General features: G+C 39.9%; 1 protein-coding gene across 4 annotated transcripts in view; it reads right to left on the reverse strand.

Moving 5' to 3' along the window:
* The window catches only part of C30H19orf18 (chromosome 30 C19orf18 homolog), a 47,825-nt gene continuing 31,688 nt past the window's right edge, over window positions 1-16,137 (reverse strand). For 2 of the 4 annotated variants that reach the window (XM_076927533.1, XM_076927532.1), the window contains 5 exons: window positions 16,017-16,109; window positions 6,552-6,632; window positions 4,478-4,577; window positions 1,632-1,792; window positions 3-634 (listed from right to left, as the gene is read on the reverse strand). In XM_076927533.1, coding sequence (XP_076783648.1) covers window positions 483-634; window positions 1,632-1,792; window positions 4,478-4,577; window positions 6,552-6,632; window positions 16,017-16,077 — 555 coding nt within the window. In that variant the 5' untranslated portion in view covers window positions 16,078-16,109 and the 3' untranslated portion in view covers window positions 3-482. Of the gene's footprint in view, window positions 635-1,631; window positions 1,793-4,477; window positions 4,578-6,551; window positions 6,633-16,016; window positions 16,110-16,137 lie in introns of all 4 variants that reach the window. The other 2 variants (XM_076927530.1, XM_076927531.1) reach the window with 2 other exon arrangements.

A 16,137-nucleotide genomic window follows, 5' to 3' on the forward strand; every position in this document is an offset into this window, starting at 1 on the left:
CCAAGAGAAATGGCCACCTCTTAATCTAGTCCTATATTTATGATGATATCCTCAGTGTCTGCATGTATAAAAATGGAGATTAAATGACCAGATCTGACAAAAACATCACTTAGAAAGTTTTGTTTAATGAAAATATTTTGCTATCACAGTCAGGAAGACAACCCCCCTCCCCCCCCAAAAAAAAGGACTAAGCAGTCTTTCTGGTCTGGAGCCAGAGAACAAAATCCTAAGAATCTGTCTTTCAGTGTTTATGAACTTGGGCTGTTTCCTACATTCCACTCAAGTTATAGTTATTCATGGATTATCACAGCTAAAAAGCAAGCGTTCAGGTATCGTATGGATTTATTTTCTGCTATATGCTTCTCATGTTTCTTTCTGTAGAATGTCCTTGGGCAAGGTTCTCTAGAAGTCCTGTTTATGTTTTTGTTGTCTGCAGTTTAGTCTCCACATTGTCTAGCACATGGTACATCTTCCTTTTGTTTTCACAGATTTCCTGAGTTTCCATCTTCCTGTGTTTTTTTGTGATTCTCCACATTTTCGGTATAACTAGAATTCTCTGATGTAGTTCCCTTCAATACATTTTGCTCCTTCTTCATTTTCTTCTTAATGTTTTCCATTCTTTTTGTTTTAATAACTAAAATATAGAAATTGTGTTATTGAGATTGGAGTAAAAAAGTTATAAATGCAAACAAAGAAACTCAGAAAAATAAAGGTATTTTCAGAGAATACTAAATGTTACTTATAAGGATGGTGATATATATATATATATATATTTGTTTGTTTAATAATTTTGGAACAAGATCTTGTTATACATTCCAGGCTATCCCTGAATTCTGCATCTACCTGTTACCACTACCCAAGTGCTGTGATTTGAGGTGTGAGCCATCACCCTCAGCTAAAATTTGAATTTTAAAATGATTATATTTTGTGTTCAACCCTTTTAATTACCCAATTGTAATTAAGTGTAATTAAAAAGGCATTGGAAAATATTTTTTAACAGGTTATAAAGGCTCAACCTCAGGAGGCATCAACCATTACTTCTGCTCTTAGCCTGTGACTCTTTCAGGTTGGGCACATCTAGGGTTGTTTAAAAGGAGCCAAACAGAGGATGTCATTGTGTTTGGACCAGACACTGAACACTACATGTTCTTTTCGAACATATGACCAAAGAATCTGAATGTTTTTTTTTTTTCAAAATCAAGCTTCTGAAGAATTTATGGCATCCTCTCTTCACAGATAAACATAGGCATCTCTCATATACTTGTGTCTCATGTAGTGTCCTTCTGTTTGGGAGAAATGACCTCTATTGTATAGACCTGGAACTCATTGCTACACCAGCATGAAGCAAATGGGAGTGTCTGTCTGTAGATATAATAATGTACCAATAATGTACCAATAACAGTTATGTTCAAGGTAAAGTTTCATTCAAAACAAAATTTGTTTCCTGAGCTCTGTCTTAGATTCTTGGAATTGCCCACATTGGGAATCAAGCATCAAGACTTGGTAATAATGGTTCATTTCTATATGAACATCCTTTTTTCTTAACTCAGATTTTATTTGATCCCACTTAAATTTTCTTTGGAAAAGATCAAATCACGATTGACAGCTTTAGATGTGATAGGAAAAAGCACCTGAACCAATGAATTTTCCCAGCTCCTCATCCTCTGGATGCAGCTGAGAAGATGCACTATAACTATCATCTTTAGAAGCCTCTTTCTCATCTATAAGTGGAATCTCGATGTTTTCATACAACATTGCAAGCTGCTGTTTTTCCTCAGCTTTTACCAGGCGACTGGAGAAAGAGAGAGATGAATGTAAAGGCAGTTTTTTCTTACAGTCAACCATCCTGTCTTCACACTACAGCCTGTTCAGTTGAATTTATATTTATATGGGTGAGGCTGGGAAAGGTGCCTACTAAGAAAACAGGGAGGAATAGCTCAGATTCTCTGGATCTGGAGCTACCTGACCTGGATGTTGGGAAATGAACTCCAGTTCTCTGCAAGAGCATGGGATGCTTTTAACCCCAAATTCATCACTCCAGCCAAATCATGAAATATTTTGACTGAAGAGAAATTGCTTATACATACTGGTAGGTGGAGAACAGAGAAAGAAATATGCATTTATGCGAAACTTGAAATTTCTGATTTGGCACAGCTGATTCATGTCAACAAATACTTTTGTAATTTCAAACCTCATAACTAAAGCAGTACTGGGTGTGGATGACATATATAGACAAAAATCAAAACCCACTATCGATGGAATATAATACAAAATAAAAAGCAATGTCAAGAAAGCTACAATGAACAAAATGCCAAGATTTTAAGTAAATGTAGGATGCTACAGATTGTTCCTTTTACGGAGCTTCTAATACTCTGGCTTTGACCAGCATGAATTCTGTACTGAACTGGGGCTGAGGAGACAGGCTGGTCAGCAGAAAGCTTATCACGTAAGCCTGAGGACTTGAGTTCAGTTTCCAGGATGCACATAAAAAGTCAGGTGTGATGGTGCACATGTGTAACCCAACACTGGGGAGACAGAGACAGGCAGATTCCTGCAGCTCAGTGCCTCCCATATAACCTAACTGGTGAGTTTTAAATCCAAGAGAGAGAGAGAGAGAGAGAGAGAGAGAGAGAGAGAGAGAGAGAGAGAGAGAGAGAGAGAGAGAGAGAGAGAAATCCTATCTCATATTACTCCTCAGGTGGATGGCACCTGAGGAGTGATAGCAGAAATAGACTTTGGCCTCTGGCCACACACAGCAACATGCCCACTCACACACAGAAAGATGCTAGTATTTTGTAATCCGTGGATATTTGGGTATTGATATTTTTTAACACTAAATTAAGATATTGTTCATCCTGACTAGTGAATTTTTAAACAATCCCTTAAGGTTTGCACTTGAAGTTGTGCCTTCCCTTTGTCAGTCCAGTGCTAAAAGTGGATGGGTGAACTAGATCGTTCTGTGTGACGTGGAAATGGATACCAGTGTTCTACTTTTTCCTGTCGTTCTTATGTACTTAGTCCTATGCGACTTGGGTAATAAGGAATACTTGAATGACTAGTGTAATTGCATTCTAAAGAGCAGTGATAGAGGAAAAGCAGGGAGAATGAACGTTCTAGACCAGTGGTTCTCAACCTTCCTAATGCCAAAATCTTTTAATATGGTTCCTCAAGTTGAGGTGACCTCCAATCATAAAATTATTTTCATTCCTACTTCATAACTATAGTATTGCTATTTTATGAATCATAATGGAAATATCTGATCTCCAGGATATCTGATATACAGCCCTTGTGAAAGGGTCATTAAACCCTAAGAGGGTTTTGACTCATAAGTTGAGAACCTCTGTCCTAGATACATGCTATGAGATTGCAAAATTATTTTCCATTGAATGTAGTAAAGATGTGGCTTCAGGAAGAGTGAGGCACTGATCCAAGAAACAACTTTTAAGAGGATTCAAAAATACACAAGAATGAAGATAACTATTTTAATTCAATATTTTCAAGGATTGATACGAATTCACAGAGTCCATAATAAGCCAAACATCCAACACTCCATACTCAGCATCTAGGTGTATAAATATACTCCCAGCTCAAGGCGCAAACAGAATAATGGTAAGTTCTAGGCTACCGTGGGCTAAAACTGTGAGACCTTGTCTCAAAAAAGAGTCCTTCCCATTATTTAAGTCTTATAAATGCCTTCACTTTGCACACTCAGGTTGCCATCAACTTTAAAAGAAGTTTTTACTATCTTTGGCTATTTTATAAGATTCGGTAGAATCAGACTGAATTAGAGTCATAGAATGTCGTCCAAATATGACGCCACTCTGGTTTAATAATTTCAGAATGACCATGTCACCTTTTGAAAGCTACACCCAATGTGATCGAAGCATGTTGTATGAAATTCTCAAAGAGCAAATAAAAATATTTTAGATGTATTTTGAGAGGGGGGACTTGAGGAGTAACATTTAGAATGTAAACAAATAAAATAATTAATTAAAAAATAAGAGCTTCACCCCAATATCTAAATTCTAAAACTCAGAGGGCAATGTAATTGTCACACAAGCCTGAGGACCTGAGTTAAGTCCCAAGGATCCACATAAAAGCCAGATGTGTTGGTACAAACTTATAACCCCGACACTGGGAAGGTTCTGGCATTTCCATTCCATCAAATTTTAATCTAGTCTGGTTTCCTTCTCTTCCTGCTCTTCCTCCTCCTTCTCTTCCTCCTTCTCTTCCTCCTTCTCCTTCTCTTTTCCTTTTTTGTTCTCCTCCCTCTCCTCTTGCTCCTTCTCTGACATGGCCTACAATTCATATTTTGGCAAATCCTAGTCTGAAAATGTATAATGACCATACTATTTAGTAATTACAAAAAGTCACCATCATCATCACCATTATTATCATCCTCTTTTGATACAAAATAATTTCCTTGTGTACCTGCTGCCTTATTAAGAATGGGTGAGGTTATTTGTAGTATACTTACTGTATCACATAGGAGATCAGGAGCCCACATAACAGGGCAATGACAAAAGCTATACTTGAAACTGAAATTACATGAATAAGACCAGGCCTATGTGGAATTACTGTGAAAAAATAGAAAGAAGTTTGTTATAAAAAATGAACCAAACACTAAATTGTCAATACTCTTATAAATGACATCCCTAATTTTGAAAAGGTTAGTGACATCCTATTTAGGGATGAGTGCTCCAAAGTCTCACCCTCTCTGTAACTGCCCAGTTGTGGGTCTCTATGTTAGTTCTCATCTATTACAAGAAGCTTCTCTAATGAGGGTTGAGTGATGCTCTGATCTATGGATATAGCAGTATGCTATTTTATTGTTGTTCTTTTAGCAGAATAATAGTAGTAGGTTTTCCCGCTAGGGACCGTGACCTTTTGAGTCTCAGGTCCTTGGTCATGTTAGCAGTGTCAGCTATAGGCTCCATGCCATGGTGTGGGACTTAAAATTTAATTAAAAAATTAGTTGGTTACTCCCATATCATTTGTGACATTATTGCACCAATATATCTTGCAGGTAGGTTGCTGTTAGTGGTAGTATTGTAGTTGTTGTATCTGGGTGATACTGATGAATAAGCAGAAGAAGAGGCAGAAAGACTATAAGAACCAGAGGTGATGAGTGACTCCATGGAAACAATAGAGTTGATATACGTGTGAACTCAAGAGAAACTGTGAAAGGTTGCACAAGACCTGCCCAAGTTCAAACTGGGCAAAATGTAGGAAATGAGAAGAGGAAGTAAGTGAGCATAAAAATCTCACCCCCTTTTCACAAAGTTATTTGCAATTGATACCTGCTGGGAGAAGGAAAGTCAGTTTTCTCCAATAGAATGTCACTTTGCATAACAACCACACTCCAAAGCAGACCCCATACCCAGGAGAAACTGACTAACACAAGACAGACTCCATGGGGTTTTGATGTGCTTTTTGTTTTGTTTGGGTATTTTTTTGGTCTTAACTGGGTTGTTTTTGTTGTTGTTACCTTAGACTTTCAGTTTTGGGGGGATTGAGAATTGTTAGAAAGAACTGAAGGATGGAAGTTGGGAGGATATAGGAGAAGTTGGGGAGGGGGGAGGGAAAGATTTGATCAAAATATATTGTATGCATTTTAAAATAAAAATTATTTTTTAACAAATTCTAAGGCTAAATCTCTACATCACATTTGCAGTTGAATATGTAATCTCCCTCCTCTCCTCCTCCTCCTCCTTTCTCTCTCTCTCTCTCTCTCTCTCTCTCTCTCTCTCTCTCTCTCTCTCTCTCTCTCTCTCTGTCTCTCTCTCTCTGTCTCTCTCTCTCTCTCTCTCTCTCTCTCTCTCTGTCTGTGTGCTTCCTTCTTCCTCTTCTTCCTCTCTCCGATTCCTCCTCTGCCTCTTTCTTCTTTGAATAAACATCAATTTTGAAGAGGAAAAAGTACTGCCAGGCATTCTAGCACACACTTTTAATTTCAGCACTAAGTAGGCACAGACAGGGATCTCTGTGAGTTCAGAGCCAGCTTAGGCTACATAGTGAGATCCTGTCTCAAAAGAAAATATTAACATGAGTTTGCACAGCTCACATAAACATGATCAATTTTGAGGCTAGAGCAATGGCATATCAGGTAAAGGCAGTTGCCACAAACCCAACAACCTGAGTTTAATTCCCAGGACCTACAGAGTGAAGGAGTCATGAAAGATGTCCTCCGATGTCCACCCAATCACAGGCACCATAGACACAGAGACATAAACACATTTTAATTCATTACTAATGCTGAGTTTTAATAATTTTTTTCAATTTTACTTTTGCAAACCCCAGACATCCTGCATTTGGTCATCTCTTACCCAACCGCTCATTCTTACGCTATCAATGCACTGGTCATTGTAACAACATCTGTAGCTTTGCTGCCCCACAGCAACCTGTAAATTGTAGATAAACTGATTCCTTGCCCATAGATATACTAACCCTCGATAGTAACTCCTGTCACCTGTCACCTACCATAATGATCTCAAGTTGTAAGATGCTGTAATAAAAGGAAACTACAGGGCAATTCATGGTGCAATCCAAGATACCTTCATTCCTAGAGTTGGGTCTGGGGGTTGTAGAATGTGCTTCGAACATGTGAATGGTCTCTGAAGGATTAAGCGCATCCTCTGTTGATGAAATTTAAAAAAAAGAATTATTTTTGCACAGATTCAACAAAAGCAATTGGTAAATATGTATATTGGACAGTCACTGCTTGGTCCTGACCACTTGAGGAGACTGCCTTTTGTAACACACATGGTCTTTTCCATTTCCTGGTGCAGAAAGGAGAGGGAATTTTCCTGGTAGAACTGAGCAATAGTTCTGATTGCTCTGATAATTAGACCTCAGGAGAGACAGTCAAGCAAGCTAATAATAGCAATAGGAGTGTAAAGAGAGTGCTAGCTACATATGTTCAGCATGTAAGCTGTATGGGGTCCACTGTGTGGTCCTGTCAAACTTTCCATATGCCTTCAACTGTTCACAGTGAAACACTGCAGGGGAGGAAAGATCACGGACTACTGATAGTTTAGTTACAACAAGAACTGAAAACTGGCTACTAGCCTAAGCATAAGGCCTAAGAGACCCCAGTAAAGGAGGCATTAGCAGTCTAGTAGAAAGGTAGTGAGTGACTAAAGCGGGCTTGAAGAAACAAGAGAAAAGAGCTTTAGATGGTGAGTTTAGAAGATTCTTAGGCAAAGTTTGCTACAAGTAGGGGATGAGAAACAGATGAAGCTTTGTAACTGGGGTCTAGGACAGAAGCCCTACAAGTCCTGCAGTCCAAACAAGTTATTCTTCAGAACCTAACATGCCATTAAAAATGCATGTTAAAGAGACAAGCTGTGATTCAAAGCAGAGAGATTCAAACAAATGCATTAGGAAGAGGAACAAATTAGGGGTCCAGTTACCCCAAGTTCACCTTAAATTAGGGGTCCAGTTACCCCAAGTTCACCTTCAAGGTAGTGATGTGAGCATTAGGTTTAAATAGAAACAAATTTGGAGCCAGAGAATATGTAATTAAGTAGTTCAAGTTAAGGTGGGCCTCCCAGCATTTTCTCAGCTCCAGTCCCAGAAGGTGGCTAAGGCAGGTTTGACTGACAGATGCTCCTTAGAGATTAGCATGTGTAGGAATGAGACCCAAAGTAAATAGAAAGACACTATTGAGGTATAGGTAACAGGCTTTCATCCTGCCTTCAGCATCACCATTAAAATAAATCCCAACTAGGTGTGCTGGCACACACCTTTAATTCCAACACTAAGGAAGCAGAGGTAGGAGGAACTCTGAGTTTAAGACCAGCCTGGTCTACAGAGTGAGTTCTCCGACCAGCCAAAGCTATATGGTGAAACCTTGTCTCAAACAAAACAAAACAAAACAAAACAAAACAATCCAAAAACTCCCAAAATAAACCTAAGATAAATTTATTCTACCAGGGGCTGGAGAGATGGCTCAGTGGTTAAGAGCACCGATTGCTCTGCCAGAGGTCCTGAGTTCAATTCCCAGCAACCACATGGTGGCTCAGAGCCATCTGAAATGGGATCCGATGCCCAATTCTGGTGGGTCTGAAGACAGCTGCAGTGTACTTATATAAATAAATAATAAATAAATCTAAAAAAGTAAACACCATTTGTACTTCAACAGTCTTGACTTAAAAAGAAAGTCAAAACATTTGTTAGAAAAAGGACGTCAGTAAAATCCTACTGAGGCCACTCTCTGATTGTTATAACTGGCTGGGAACATTAGCTGTGAGCTTTCAATTTCTCTTTTTTCCCTATGCTGTACAAAGAATTTGAGGCAGCCTAATGCCTTGGAAACCCCTAAGAGGGAGAATCATGCTTTATCTGGAAAGGATGAGAGGCTATGTTTTAAGAACTGCACCACACTCCATGTGGCATTAATAACTCACTCTGGTGATTTGAATGAGAATGGTGCCCCATAGGCTCATATATTTGAATGCTTGTTTTCCTGACTGGTGGAGTGTTTAGGACACATTTTGAAGGTGTGGCCTTGTTGGAGAAAGTATGTCACTTTCTCAAAAGAGTAGACTTTGTGGTTCCAAAAGCCCACACCAGGCACAGTCTCCCTTTCTGACTGCGATTTGCAGATTAGATATGACCTCTCAGCTACTGTTCCAGGACCTTGTCTCCATATCTACAGCCACACTCCATGCTGTGATGATAACTCTGAAACTGTAAGCAAACTCCCAATCAAATGCTTTTATAAGTTGCCTTGGTCATGGTGTCTCCTCCCAGAAATAGAAGAGTAATACCTAAGATACTCACCTAATGAATCTCTTACCCTGAAGGGCAGTTTGTCTCAGCACCTCCCTCTTGAATGTGTCTCCTCACTTCTCCCTCCTCAAAAAATCTATTGACATTGTTTCTATACCTTAAAAACATATGTTCATTTTTAATAATTATTTCCTTGTGTGCATGTGTGTGGTCTTTTTGTGTTCTGTAGAATACATGTGGAAGTCAGAGGTCAGTTTGATGAAGCCCATTCTTTTCTTCCACCATGTGGGTCCAGGGGATGAAACTTGGGGTGTCAGGCTTGGCAGGAAGCATCTCATCCTTCTCATGAGCCTGTTTTTATATTTCTAAGAATCACCCTCTGTAGAAGTTACAGTCATTACCAGCTTACAATACTGTCAGCCCTGGTAGTATAGTACATTTGAGAAGATGGAGGCAAAAGGGTTGTAAGTTCAAACTCAGCTTGTGCAATTTAGTCAGTGGGACCCTATTGAGCCATAATAGGAAGACAAAGAAATTATGGGACATGAAAGGGAAAGGAAGCCCTCACCCTGGCTTCTGAATAAGCCTATTGCCAGCAGAGAAGTAAGAAATCCAGTACAATTAGCCCTTGTTGTAAAGGCCACCAATACAACATCAACATTCTTACATATATATATATATATATATATATATATATATATATATATATATGAAATATATATGAAATATAATGACCTGGGCTTACAGCCTGAATTTATATGACCTCCATAAGGGCTCTTATTCCTTCTGAAGGTCTGGAAAACTTGGTTTATAGTAAAGATTTTCTACCTTCCTGTAACCCTGTAGCCTTCTCATTTGTAATACTGTGAGGTCTCCCTCAGAAATACCCCAATGATAATATCGTAATTTTCAATGCTACCCACACTGTACATCTGACTGTTATATGAATCACTGAGGTATCTGTAACACACTTGGGAATGTTTTACTTTCTTCTGAGCTCTTCTCTTTCTCCTAAGCCTATATTAAAATACTTTTAATAAGGTCTTTAGTTTTTTATAACCTGCTATCCCTGAAATGTTCAGGGATAGGTTCACAGAACCAAAGTCTAAATATTGATGTGAACTGAGTCAGAGTCCCTAAAACCCTAGGGGGAACTCCACAGTCCGAGAGAGAGAGAGAGAGAGAGAGAGAGAGAGAGAGAGAGAGAGAGAGAGAGAGAGAGTGAAAGAGAGAGAGAGGAGTCTTTCACCTGTTCCCCAACACACTGGCACTGTCTTAAAATTGTAACAATAAGGTTGAGGACATAGCTCATTGGTAGAATATGTGGTTCAGCATGTACGAGCCCCTAGGGACAACCATTAGGAGCACAGTTCTTAAACATCCTGCCCACTTTCAACCTCATAGCTGAAAAAATGGATTACTATGATGCTTCAACACGTTTCTCTTATTATGAGTGAGTAACACATCTTCCCGGGTAAACAACAGCCGAGAGAATGTTCCGGACTCCAAGCAGTTCTGGTGGAGAACCACTTCCTTCCTCTAGCTATAGAACCTACAGCTGAGAGCCGAAGCCCATGCCTCAGCAAACCGACATCACTAACTGAAAAACAGGTTTGTGCCAAGAGATGAGAACACAAGCCTTCTCACATCCTGACCCTAACCCAAGCTTCATGCTCTGGTAGTGGTATAATTGGGCAACACAATCATGGCTATGCTTTACAATTAGGGGTACGTTTGGGACTGATGGATGCATTCACTGTATTATTTTATGTACTTTGATACTTTGACATTTGAGGGCCTTTGTGATCCTGCATACACCACCAGACCAGGACCAGTTAAGTTCTAAAGATGGGAGAGCTCATCTTTATGTGCAAACAAAGCAACCCAACCCAGTCCTTAGACTGCAGATGCCTGTTCAGGTGTCCTTATCACTCCAGGGGCAGCACTGGATAAACTTGTAACAGTCCTTGAGTCAACTGAGATTATTCAAACTACTTGATGTCAGGCTTCATGTCATGTCTTAGCTTTGCTTGTGAACGTAAAACCAAAAGCTTTTGTCCACATGCTCTCACTTCCTCTTCCTGATCCACCTGCCATACTCCATTAAGTACCCTCTCCCACTTGGCATTTGTGGATATAGAAATGTCTTCCTTCATCAATCAGGAAGAGAATTTCTGAAAAGAAGCTGACATGACAAAGGCTGATTGATAACGTTCATCATGTGGAGAAGTTTGAATGCTTCAAGTCTAGTGTCAAATTATCAGCTTTCATCATGTAGAGAAGTTTGAGTGCTACAAGTTCCAGAGTCAAATTATCTTGGAAAATATTTACCCCTTCAATACCCATTTATTACCCTTCTCTGGTGTGACCTTTCTGATCATTAGGTAGATCTTTGAAATGTACAGACGGGCAGAACCTTAGTTTCCATGAACAAAAGGGCAAAGTATGCCATCAGATAACAACTGAGGCCTGTAGGTGAGATTTATCCACTTCACTGTAAATCGTCTTTCTAATATTTCCACCAATGCATTTGAAAAGTGTCTTGATTATCTTTTACCTATGACTATAAAAAGTTCACAAGACTGTTACTACATTGGAACATGGGATTTGAGGAACCTGAGTCTGTGTTCTTAGGATATGGATAGTCATATTTGGCTCCAGAATAAACCATCTTTTATGCCCTTATGTTTTCTTCATTGTCTTATTTCCATGTCAGCATCCCCCAAATACCTCATTCAACCAAATCCCAGGCACATTAAAAAACAAGATGGCGGAGTCCAATCATAGCTCTCACCCCTCATCTATGAAAGCTTATTTTTGCAGCAGATGAAGACTATTACCGAGATCAATGATTGGTCAAAATTGGAAAGGCTAAGTGACTATGGGGAAACCTATGAGAAATGACACATCTATAACACAAGTACACACAAGATGTTACACAGGTAATAGCTCAGAAGATGGAGCATAAGAATAATTAGAGCCAAAAAACCAGGATGCTGCTGGGATATAGTGTCTTCTAGACATGACAAACACGATACACCCAAGAAGTCTTTTTTTTTTTTTTTTTGGTGTTTCGAGACAGGGTTTCTCTGTTAGCTTTGGCTGTCCTGGAACTCACTCTGTAGACCAGGCTGGCCTCAAACTCAGAAATCCGCCTGCCTCTGCCTCCCAAGTGCTGGGATTACAGGCGCGCGCCACCACCGCCCGGGCCAAGAAGTCTTAACAATATGGTCACCTAAACAATACTTGCATAACGACAACGCCAGTTAACCTAGCAACCTAGAATGGAGACGTTTCAGGAATACCAACCCATAGATGATAAGCTGCAGGCAACCAATGGCTGTGGAGATAAGCAAAATCTGATTTCTCCAGGAACCAGCCCCCTCACTGGCTATCCAATCCAAAGTGGTCAACCTTAGACAGATGTGCATATGAGCAGCACTAAATGGATACATTTAGAGGTGTGTGTGTGTGTGTATGTGTGTTCACACACATGGATGTGTGTTTATTAACATTAATAATTAAAGAAGAATTAAATTTTCTTAGTGGTAGTGAAATTTTGCAGGAATCAGTGAGGAACGAGATAAAAATGATGTAAATACGGTACTCATGTAGGACATTCTCAAATAATAATAATAATAATATATATATATATATATATATTTAACTATATAAAACAAGAATGCTGAGTGAGGAATCTAGTCTTGACAGGCATTTAATAAACCTTTAGCACTTAGGAACTTCTAAGGTGGGGAGAACAGCAGTGTAGAAAGCTGGCTTTTGTTTATAGAGGACTCTGCAGCAGGCAGTCTTGGGAAAGCTCTAAGCAGAAAAGCCAAGAGAGAAGCAGCTCCCAGAAAGTCAGTACCAAGACTGTGAGGAGTGCTTTCATATTCTGTATCGCCCAAAGGGAGGTGGAACTCTAACTCAGCCTATACTCTGGGGTTTACAGCCTCTCTGCTAATCTCTAGTGAGTACCAGGGGGCACCATCTCAAATCCAACTGTTCAAAGGGAGTGGCTTCATCTACATTTTGCTGAGATGGTGTCTAGACTAGTTATCACACTCACTGGCGCCCTCTAGAGCCTCACATTGTATTAGCATTATGTACTACTAGTTCCTTTGACTCACCTTTATTTGAATGGAATTTTGATGGCTTCACAGTTGGTCTAGCTAGAAGGTCATTGGAGGGGACCCAAGAGAAGACACCGATTTAAGATAGAGTTGGGAAAATGGGGACATAATTTGGTAATAGACAAAGAAGTCCACAGAGTATCCAGGTAGCTAAGATGGTAAAGTAAATCCATCCCAGTATCTAGCAGACATTTAAGTTAGTTTGGTAAATCATCATCTTCTCTTTATATTCGGTGCTTTATTTTATGACTGGGATTTCAAAAACGTAACACCTTACTTTTGCAGACTCAGGAGCTGAGAATTTCCCTTTCAGGATAAGGGCATGGACAGACAGAATTGAAAGCTATAGAACTCTATCACAAAGACAGAGGGCCAGGACCAGTGAACCCACCAATAATGGCTTTTCCTCAGACATAAATGAGCTATGACTATATGGTTGACTGAGCCTTTCCATTGTATAGAAGTGAAATTTCTTATCACCTCTTATGAGGAGATGGATGAACATGACTTGAAAGATCATCAGGCTCCATTCCACTGTGGTAACAGAAACAAGTTCTTATCTTTATCTTTGTTGTATGGTTTATTTATTTTTGTTTGTGCCACTAAGTATTTCTAGAAAGCCTGGAACTGAAAAGAGATCAACGTGCCTGTGCCTTCTGAGTGCTGGGTCTTAAAGTGTGAACCACAAAATCTGGCCGAATGATTTCTAATAAACTTTGAACTGAACAAGAAATCCTCCCTGGCTAGCTTTCTAAGTACTGGAAGGTGCTTTGTACACTGATGTGAAAGAAAAGATCTTACTAATGATCTTTCCTAGCACTGGGCCACACATGCTACAGTTCTGTTATTCTAAGCAACAGGAGTATAACAGTAGCAAGATGTAGGTATGCCACATGCAAGCCTGGTGCCCCGTGAGTCCAGAAAAGGACTCATCATGGGGGTTCTGGTAATCAAATCTGTGTCCTCTGAAAAGCAGCCAGCACCCTTAATCACTGAGCCATCCCTCCAGTCCTGCACCTACATTTATATTAATATATTTGTGAGGCTCTAAACTTGGGGCAAAGAAGCTTCTTATCATAGTACACTGACGTGGAAACTTATCTGGAAAGTTAGTTATGTGTATGATGATTTGCTGGGGCACACAGGTGAAAGGATATCTTGCTAACGCAACACATGAAAGACTGTTTTCTTGAAGCAGACACAGGTGAAAAGGATGTTTGGGTATAGCAAACACATGAAAAGTTCCAGGGGAAGGAGTATAAATATGACCCTACAGACAGTGGGAGATGAGCACTGAGCTTTGATTTGCACCACCTCATTATTCTTCATTAACAACAGCCATGTATTAGTTTGCCTTACATAGTACTGTTGAACTCCACTTCTGATAACACTGCCATTGAGAGAAACTTGCCCAAGAATTGCCTGTGAGTTTTCTGAAGCAGCTTGCCACCTTCATGGCCTTGCCTTAGGTGGGTTGGCAATCCTGATGGTTTCTTCAGGCTCGAACTACAGTTGCTGGTTCATGCCTGGTGTCTGCTTGCTGAAAGGACTGGACTGTAGCTGCTGGTTCATGATGGGTGTCTGCCTGCCTAGAGGACGGGTCTGCAACTGGTGAATCGTGTTTGGTGTTTGCTATAGAACTGAACTTCTGCCAAAGAAGATTGAGTTTGTCCCCCACTCCACCCCTGAAGAACTATTGCTGAACAGGTCCATTTCCTTCATATCCTAATAAATTTTCTCTTCCACTACCTCTGATTGGTGGTGGTCTAGAGGAGAGGTTGAACCATTATTAAAAGAAGGTTGCAAAATATTTATGCCTTCATTACACAGTGGTTAATGCATCACTGTTCAAAGTGGTAAGAATAAATGCCTATGGGTGCTTGGGTATAGATGGTATACCTGTTATTAACCCCTTGCCTACACAATCACCTTAAGGCTTAAGGAACACCATGGAAGAAGAGCAGAAGAAAGGCTGAAGTTGGGAGGCATGTTATGAAATCTTATTCTCTGGACATGACATGGTTATCGCACACATAAACTCAGAGCAGTTGTGATTATCTGCATACAATCAATCCAACATTCATCTAACATGAAGAAGGGCTGTCAAGGTCCCACACTGACTGAGGATTTTATTGGAGGTTGATGTTTCTTAGGAGGTGTAAAGGTGTTCTTTACAATTGCATCCTCTGGTAGGTTCCCAATGCATTCGAGGGTGACTCCACACCAGTGAGCACTGACTAGACTTAGAGGGTTAAAAAATAATTAAAAGCATAAAAGGAAGACAGAAAGCTTGGAGGGAGTTATAACAAGGGTACCGTGCTGAGGGATAGCCACAGAGAGCGGGGTGAGTATGAGCAGGATACATTGTGTACACATATGAATTTTTCAAAAAACAAATACAAACTTAAATTTATAAAGGTAGTGTTTTTGTCAACCCAGTCCTGATCTAAGGATGGAACATAGGACTTTAGACCTCTGTTCTACCAGTGAGCTAAGTTCCTAATGCCATGTCTTCTTAAATTAAAAAAAAAAAAAAACACAGCATAGGAGACAAATGGCACAGGTCTATAGTTCTAGCACTCTGACACGTGAGGGTTGTGAGTTGGAGACCGTCCAAGCTGCACAGTCAACCCTGATCTTAAGCAGCAAGCTCAGAACATACAGATAATTATAAATAACACAGCATATTTGCAGAGGATCTGTGTCTTGATCATGAGCTTGACCAACCTCTGAGACATGTACAGCGAATTATAACTGAAGTCATTCATAGAATCAGGCTAGGCCCAAGGTGGCTACGCACATTAATTAAAGAGAAAGGAAGTGGAAAAAACCAGTAGTCTTTAATGAGAGGCACATAGTACACTGAGGCACAGAGTATTTAATTTCCTATCAAATCCCTGTCTAACTTTTCTATGGACTTCACTACTAACAAATACTCATGGCATATTCTTACATACACACCCCACCACACATCACCACACACACACACACACACACACACACCACACAAACACATATGTACCACATATACATACACCACACACACACACACACACACAATACACGACATAAACACACTACACCACAGGTTCACACACCACCACCACACATCTGGCTCTGATTCTCATTTCAATAAGTTATGCAAAGACTTACCTGCTGGGATTATTACTTCTGCTGGTCGAAGTTTTGAAAGAAAGCCTTTGGGTTGTCCCATAGAAGTTTTAGATGTTTCTAACTGTCTGCTCCCTTGAAAAGAAAACTTGTAGCAGTGAAA

The sequence above is a fragment of the Arvicanthis niloticus genome, chromosome 30 (assembly GCF_011762505.2).
Source record: "Arvicanthis niloticus isolate mArvNil1 chromosome 30, mArvNil1.pat.X, whole genome shotgun sequence".
NCBI lineage: Eukaryota > Metazoa > Chordata > Mammalia > Rodentia > Muridae > Arvicanthis > Arvicanthis niloticus.